This window comes from Sinocyclocheilus grahami, unplaced genomic scaffold, assembly GCF_001515645.1.
Source record: "Sinocyclocheilus grahami isolate Dianchi unplaced genomic scaffold, SAMN03320097.WGS_v1.1 scaffold1007.1, whole genome shotgun sequence".
NCBI classification, from domain to species: domain Eukaryota; kingdom Metazoa; phylum Chordata; class Actinopteri; order Cypriniformes; family Cyprinidae; genus Sinocyclocheilus; species Sinocyclocheilus grahami.
The window spans coordinates 131134-139795 of NW_015506186.1; the positions used below are offsets into that span (position 1 = coordinate 131134).

An 8662-nucleotide genomic window follows, 5' to 3' on the forward strand; every position below is an offset into this window, starting at 1 on the left:
TGAGTGAGTGAGTGTGAGTGAGTGAGTGAGTGTGAGTGAGTGAGTGTGAGTGAGTGAGTGAGTGAGTGAGTGAGTGAGTGAGTGAGTGAGTGAGTGAGTGAGTGAGTGAGTGAGTGAGTGAGTGAGTGAGTGAGTGAGTGAGTGAGTGAGTGAGTGAGTGAGTGAGTGAGTGAGTGAGTGAGTGAGTGAGTGAGTGAGTGAGTGAGTGAGTGAGTGAGTGAGTGAGTGAGTGAGTGAGTGAGTGAGTGAGTGAGTGAGTGAGTGAGTGAGTGAGTGAGTGAGTGAGTGAGTGAGTGAGTGAGTGAGTGAGTGAGTGAGTGAGTGAGTGAGTGAGTGAGTGAGTGAGTGAGTGAGTGAGTGAGTGAGTGAGTGAGTGAGTGTGTGAGTGAGTGAGTGAGTGAGTGTGTGTGTGTGTGTGTGTGTGTGTGTGTGTGTGAGTGTGAGTGTGAGTGTGAGTGCGCGTGCGAGTGCGCGTGCGAGTGTGTGTGTGTGTGTGTGTTCATGTCACATGTATGAATGTCTCTGTATGGCTGACTGCTTTCTGTTGTGTTTTAGACTCTTAAATATGCCTTCCAGACCCCTGACCGGCTGTGTTTTGTGATGGAGTATGCTAACGGAGGAGAGGTAAGAGCGTTTTTTTTTATAGTAATAAAAATCATTTAGTTCAGTAACATAACAGACACTACAGTTAAAAACTGAACGCGGCTGCTCAATGCAGCGTGCCGAACAAGTCGCATCACAGATCAGATTAAATTTCTCCAGTGAGGAGAGCGAGTCCAGCTGACTGACGAGAAGAGTGAGTGAGACGGACAAGACTAAGTTGAGTTTGAAGTATTTAGTTGTTGCTTGAATTGCCGCTAGTTTGATGTCGATTAACTCTAGTGAGCGTGTGTTTCAGTCAGACGCTGCTGTTTTCTCTCTCGTGTGGTTCTGACGTGTCTCTCGCCCGCAGCTGTTCTTCCATCTGTCCCGTGAGCGTGTCTTCTCTGAGGACAGAGCGCGCTTCTACGGCGCTGAGATCGTCTCCGCTCTCGACTATCTGCATTCACAGAACGTCGTCTACAGGGACCTGAAGGTCAGACGCACACCAACATTTTATTTAGTATTTTTCATCGCAGTTTAGATTTTTGGGTACATATAAATTGTTTGAATTCCTTGAAAGTTGCTACATATTGCATAGTTTCTTACATCAATGCAACACGTTAGAAATGTCCTCGTTATTTCAAAGCAAGTCACCTTTATATCTGCACTAGGGCCGTCAAGCGATTAAAAAGAGTTAAACTAATTGTGCCAAATAATTTATCTAATTAACTGCACATCAGTTTTGGCTGAGGAATAAGATAATTTATTCATTATTGTGTTAATAGATATTACAAAGAAGTAGCTTTAGAATAAATATTTTGATTGAACATTGCATAATTAATATGAAATCCGTTTTTTTTTTTTGAGAATTGAATATTGAAATATTAAATAAAAAAAATGAAATGTATCTCTAATTATGAAACTAAAAGCAACAGTAGGTGCAATGAGTGAGTCATTGAATCATTCATTCAACTGATTCATTTAGAAATAGCAATTGGTTGTTTTTTATGAATGAGTCACTGAATCATTGATTCACTCCATTCGTTCAAAAACATGGATTCATTTAGTAGTGAGTCACTGCTGTGTGTTGATCAGAGACGCTCAGCAGTTCTGCTGTGGTTTTGATTAGAACTATTTACGGACAAGACTAAGTTGAGTTTGAAGTATTTAGTTGTTGCTTGAATTGCCGCTAGTTTGATGTCGATTAACTCTAGTGAGCGTGTGTTTCAGTCAGACGCTGCTGTTTTCTCTCTCGTGTGGTTCTGACGTGTCTCTCGCCCGCAGCTGTTCTTCCATCTGTCCCGTGAGCGTGTCTTCTCTGAGGACAGAGCGCGCTTCTACGGCGCTGAGATCGTCTCCGCTCTCGACTATCTGCATTCACAGAACGTCGTCTACAGGGACCTGAAGGTCAGACGCACACCAACATTTTATTTAGTATTTTTCATCGCAGTTTAGATTTTTGGGTACATATAAATTGTTTGAATTCCTTGAAAGTTGCTACATATTGCATAGTTTCTTACATCAATGCAACACACGTTAGAAATGTCCTCGTTATGTCAAAGCAAGTCACCTTTATATCTGCACTAGGGCCGTCAAGCGATTAAAAAGAGTTAAACTAATTGTGCCAAATAATTAATCTAATTAACTCCACATCAGTTTTGGCTGAGGAATAAGATAATATTTTCAATATTTTCAAATATTGTCCGATCCTAACAAACCATACATCAATGAAAAGCTTATTTATTCAGCTTTCAAATGATGCATACATCTCAATTAAAAAAAAATTACCCTCGTGACTGGTTTTGTGCTCCAGGGTCACAATTGTGAAATTGATCAATATTGCGTTTAAAATGTAACACTATTAGTTTCTTGTTTTTTGAACTGTTGTATAAAATCACATTTGCAGTCGTGAAACAGCTGTTTCAGCAGCAAAGCGGTTCTACAGAAGACGGTAGTGTTTTCTCAATATTTAGATTTTTTTGCACCCTCAGATTCCAGATTTTCAAATAGTTGTATCTCAACCAAATATTGTCCGATCCTAACAAACCATACATCAATGAAAAGCTTGTTTATTCAGCTTTCAGATGATGCATACATCTCAATTTAAAAAAATTGACCCTCGTGACTGGTTTTGTGCTCCAGGGTCACAATTGTGAAATTGATCAATATTGCGTTTAAAATGTAACACTATTAGTTTCTTGTTTTTTGAACTGTTGTATAAAATCACATTTGCAGTCGTGAAACAGCTGTTTCAGCAGCAAAGCGGTTCTACAGAAGACGGTAGTGTTGGTTATGTGTTGATGATGATCATGTTCTGTGTTCTCTCAGCTGGAGAACCTCATGCTGGATAAAGACGGACATATGAAGATCACAGACTTTGGTCTCTGTAAGGAGGGAATCACAGATGAGGCCACCATGAGAACGTTCTGTGGAACCCCAGAATACCTTGCACCAGAGGTACTCAACAACACACACGCTCGGGGGCCCAGCAGGGGCCTCACGATGATAGTTCACCCAAACATTAAAATCCTGTCATCATTTACTCACCCTCATGTTTTATTAACATTAAAGGAATAATTCGCCCAAAAATAAAAATCTGTCATAGTGTTTTATTTTGATACCATAATATACTCACTCAAAAGTAGTTTTAAACCTGAATGCGTTTCTTTCTTCTGCTGAACATAAATGCTATTTTGAAGAACGTGGAAAACCAAACAGTTGCTGGTCCCCTTTGGCTTCCATAGTATTTTTTTTCCTGCTATCAAATTCAGTGTTGGACCAGCAACTGTTTGTTCACCCACATTCTCCAAAATAGCATCTCTTGTGTTCAGCACAAGAAAGAAATTAATACAGGTTTGGGATAACACGTGAGTGAGTAAATAATGACAGAAATTACATTTTAGGGTGAGCTATCCCTTTAATGACAGTCGGCAGCATGTTTAGTACCGTCCCTTTAAGACCAGCACGCATCTAATATACAGACACGCATTATATGAGAATAAAAGCCTCGAAAAGTTGTGGAAATTAATCAAATCTGTAACCAACATGGGCATTTTGAAAAAAATTCAAATTATGCCAAACTTTAAAATATTTGATCAGTAAATATATTTTTTAAAAACTATTCTTTGTCCTTATCTAGTATATCACAAATTACTAGAAAATTTATGCAGATTCATTGGTTAAAAAGAACAGGAACCCTGAAAAACATGAACATTTCTGGAATCAGCAGGCCTGATTTATAAAGTTGACCATTTCTAAAATGTTCCTACAAATTATTTACAGAACATCCATATGCACAAAAAATTTTCCTAAATGCATCCAATTTCATAAATTGCTGTCCATCCTAAATTCAAGCAAAAATATTTATCTAAATGAATGAATTAATTGCCATAACATCACAACGCCCATTTGCACTTCATCAATGCATATTGTGATGGTTATGATTGACATCTTATCTATTCATCTTTGTTTTAACCCTCATCCGTCCCTCGGGTCATTTTGACCCGAAACTCATTTTTAAAGATTTTTTAAAAATCGAGCGTGGATCGTTATGGTACGAGACTTTGTTACTTTTGTCACACTTGAATCGGGAATGCACGAAAAAAAAATTCAAGTGATTTCGAGCAGTTTAAGTGGGGGGGTTTTATTTTTTTAAATGTTTTGATACATATCTGAAAGCCTTGAGATATATCTGAAAGCTTAATGAAGCCGCAAGTTGGTGTAGTTTTAAAGATTTCACTTGTTTGGCTCATTTAAAGCAGCACTACGTGACTTTTTCTGTGTTCAACATTTGCAAAATGTATATAATGAGTGAGTGCATTGCTAAGAACTTCATCTTCTAAACCGCGCTTTTGTCTTATTCCGAATCACTACGGTACACTTACAATAAATACTTATATTCGGACTATTGTAGCCTGGTCACCGCTGCGGAGGAACACACACCTGCGTGAATCGCCAGAGACATACACTTAGAGAAGTAGATCCGGTTGGAATGTCCTTCCGCGGGATGTGTGCAGCTCTGTTTATTAACCGCTAGAGCGCTAGTGATGGGTCGTTCTTGAACAATTCGTTCATTTTGAACAAATCTTTAATGTGACTCGGGAAGTACGAGTCGTCTCGGGGAGTGATTCGTTCAGTCGCGCATGCGCAACATCCTATAGGTTCTGTACTGGAATTAGTCAAGTAGTTCACCTGGTTCGAGTCTTCGGGTTTGAGTCGTTCATTCATCACGTGACAGCCCCTTAAGCCCAAACCTGAAGACTTGTCAGATAAGAGCTGAGGTGAGCTAATCATAGACTGAACACCCAGGTAAACAATTAATTCATCTTTTCTGTTTCTTATTGCAGTTTTGTATTGTTTGTAGTGTGATCAACGTTTGCGTAAGTAGTAGACGTGTTAGGGAAGTAACACGTAACATTTTAATTATATTTAGCTAAAATTAACGAAATGACTCGAAAAAAGATTCGTTCGTTTTGCTGAACGAGTCGGTAAAATTATCCGAACTTCCCATCACTACAGAGCGCCAAAAGTTACATAGTGCTGCTTTAATAATCTCCATAGGATTCTACAGGGCCCTCTAGTGGCTGTAATCATAAAATGCAAATTTTTTGTCATTTTTCTCCACCAGATGGCATCAGAGACACTCGGTGACCTGAAGGTCCTGATGGATCATCATGTTTAAAGTATAAATATGCAGAAATTGTCTTTCTTTGTTTTTTTTTTGTTTTTTTTTAATGTATAAAAATAGGCTAATTTTCATAAAAATATCCAGAATTTAATGTGAATAAAATAAAAATCACAAAAAAAAAAAAAAAACCTACATAAAAAAAAAGCGTTCTGGACCAAAAATAAAAATTTGGGTCATTTTTTTGCCTTTTTTGGGACACTTTTGTTATAGGTTCGGGAGGAACAGATGAGGGTTTTAATACACAATAGTGTGTTTTTTTCATTACTGGTATATATGAATGCAGTCATTTGTACACATGCTCTTCAGTCGCTTCAGTGTTTGTTTTTCTAAATCTTGATTGGATCCACGTTCTAAGGATCAAATCTGATTGTACATGCATTTGTTTATGCATGCGTCAAACTTGTTTAAATTTAATCTCTAATAATATTAGTGCTACATGTCATCTGATGTAATGTGGAGCGTTGTGACAGATGCAAATGTTTTTGTGAACAAACGTAAATGTTTAAGAACAAATGCATATGTTTTCCTAATGAAAGCGAATGTTATGAAATTAATGCATGTTTTACAAATTAACGCAAATATTTAGCAAACAAACACACATTTTTTTCACTCAAATGTTTTACGAAGAAACGCAGTTGTTTTTTGAAGGATCAAATATGATTATGATGTCAAATATGACCGCTAAGAGAGGTTTCTGCTTCGCGTCGTGCCTAACAACGCCCCTCAGCTGTTATAAATTCACTGTAAACCACGGCTTCACGGGGGTTATTGCTTTTATAAAACGGTTATTCCATACACGTAGTAAGGTTTCACGAAATAAAACAGAGCAAATAAAGTGTAATGATATTAATAAACACAGTATTCTTCCACCAAACAATGTAGCTCCTCAGAAACAGTTGTGGTTGCTACAAAGTGGTTGCCGAGCAACACACAAACGTAAACAAAGGTGTGTGTTACTTTGTAGCGTCATTTACAACAGCTTCGAACACAGCTCAGCCAATCAGAGTCAAGCACCGGAACTCTCCGCTTTGTAATCTATATTTTATTTCTTTTACAGGCAAACACAAAATTGATTAAGGCAGTGCAATAGATTTTTGCAAGCAAATGCAAAGTTTCTCAGAGGAATACAAATATTTTATGAGTGAACAAATGTTTCGGAAGAGAGCGCAAATGTTTCTCAGGGAAATGCAAATGTTTTTGTGAACAAACGTAAATGTTTAAGAACAAATGCATATGTTTTCCTAATGAAAGCGAATGTTATGAAATTAATGCATGTTTTACAAATTAACGCAAATATTTAGCAAACAAACACACATTTTTTTCACTCAAATGTTTTACGAAGAAACGCAGTTGTTTTTTGAAGGATCAAATATGATTATGATGTCAAATATGACCGCTAAGAGAGGTTTCTGCTTCGCGTCGTGCCTAACAACGCCCCTCAGCTGTTATAAATTCACTGTAAACCACGGCTTCACGGGGCTTATTGCTTTTTTTCTTTTAACTCTTTCCCTGCCACCGTTTTCCCCGCCACGGCCCCCAGAATATTTTGTTGTATGAATATCTGAACATGCAATACAGCAAAATACAGAACTCAGAAAATAAAGAACTCCGTTTTATTCTAGCTTCAAGCATTGTTTTTTTATCAACACTTGTAGGTAGGTTTCATAAAAAAAGCTGAGAAAATCGCATTATTTCCCAAACACACCGCCCGGGCAATGAAGGAGTGGCTTCGTAGGAAGCATTTCAAGGTCCTGGAGTGGCCTAGCCAGTCTCCAGATCTCACCCCATAGAAAATCTTTGGAGGGAGTTGAAAATCCGTGTTGCCCAGCGACAGCCCCAAAACATTACTGCTCTAGAGGAGATCTGCATGGAGGAATGGGCCAAAATACCAGCAACAGTGTGTGAAAACCTTGTGAAGACTTACAGAAAACGTTTGACCTCTGTCATTGCCAACAAAGGGTATATAACAAAGTATTGAGATGAAATTTTGTTATTGACCAAATACTTATTTTCCACCATAATTTGCAAATAAATTCTTAAAAAATCCTACAATGTGATTTTCTGGATTTTTTTTTCTCATTTTGTCTCTCATAGTTGAGGTATACCTATGATGAAAATTACAGGCCTCTCTCATCTTTTTAAGTGGGAGAACTTGCACAATTGGTGGCTGACTAAATACTTTTTCCCCACTGTATATATATATGACCTGTGTGTGTATCATATTTGAGGGTTTACAGGGTTAATTCAGTAATCTACATGCTAAATCTAACATATATATCTCATTACTATTGACCTTGCAGATTAAAGAGCCGAATATTATTAACTTTTGTGAACAATTAATTTTCATCATTAAATGACATCAGGTCGATTTACATGAAATACTTAGTTTACCTGAAAACAACAGAAGAGTTTTTTTTATTAAGAACATTATATAGACAAAGATAAAAGCAGTCGCAATGTAACAACAAAAAAAGATTCATTTGTGTTTTTCGAACGCACGTGACGTGCTGCGCAGCTGTCAAGTGTGAACCAATGAGGTTCGAGCAGTCATGTGATCAAAACGGGAAATGCAGTGCTGATTGATTATCATCGATCTCTATGAGAAGGCGCAGCTGCTGCGCTTTGATCGCTGTCGGCATGGCGATACTCCTCTTCATCATCTTCATCTGCGGCTCCATCAGCTCTCGCGTGAGTCTGATCGATGTGGAGATTGATTGATTGATTGATTGATTGATAAATGTTCGATGTTTAACACGACACGACACACTATATATGACCTGTGTGTGTATCATATTTGAGGGTTTACAGGGTTAATTCAGTAATCTACATGCTAAATCTAACATATATATCTCATTACTATTGACCTTGCAGATTAAAGAGCCGAATATTATTAACTTTTGTGAACAATTAATTTTCATCATTAAATGACATCAGGTCGTTTTACATGAAATACTTAGTTTACCTGAAAACAACAGAAGAGTTTTTTTTATTAAGAACATTATATAGACCAAGATAAAAGCAGTCGCAATGTAACAACAAAAAAAGATTCATTTGTGTTTTTCGAACGCACGTGACGTGCTGCGCAGCTGTCGAGTGTGAACCAATGAGGTTCGAGCAGTCATGTGATCAAAACAGGAAGTGCAGTGCTGATTGATTATCATCGATCTCTATGAGAAGGCGCAGCTGCTGCGCTTTGATCGCTGTCGGCATGGCGATACTCCTCTTCATCATCTTCATCTGCGGCTCCATCAGCTCTCGCGTGAGTCTGATCGATGTGGAGATTGATTGATTGATTGATTGATTGATAAATGTTCGATGTTTAACACGACACGACACACCTGAGAGTAAACATCACATGATGTGTGTGTGTGTGTGTGTGTGTGTGTGTGTGTG

The 8662-nt window shown here is 38.0% G+C and overlaps 2 protein-coding genes across 2 annotated transcripts in view; both read left to right on the forward strand.

Moving 5' to 3' along the window:
* The window catches only part of akt2l (v-akt murine thymoma viral oncogene homolog 2, like), a 27471-nt gene extending 22208 nt beyond the window's left edge, over positions 1-5263 (forward strand). Inside the window, exons 8-11 of the mRNA XM_016250785.1 lie at positions 556-624; positions 953-1075; positions 2911-3090; positions 5210-5263. Coding sequence (XP_016106271.1) covers positions 556-624; positions 953-1075; positions 2911-3090; positions 5210-5263 — 426 coding nt within the window. The remainder of the gene's footprint in view (positions 1-555; positions 625-952; positions 1076-2910; positions 3091-5209) is intronic.
* A 3127-nt stretch (positions 5264-8390) lies between these two features.
* The window catches only part of LOC107565545 (NHL repeat-containing protein 3), a 2362-nt gene continuing 2090 nt past the window's right edge, over positions 8391-8662 (forward strand). The window contains exon 1 of the mRNA XM_016250793.1: positions 8391-8528. Coding sequence (XP_016106279.1) covers positions 8439-8528 — 90 coding nt within the window. The 5' untranslated portion in view covers positions 8391-8438. The remainder of the gene's footprint in view (positions 8529-8662) is intronic.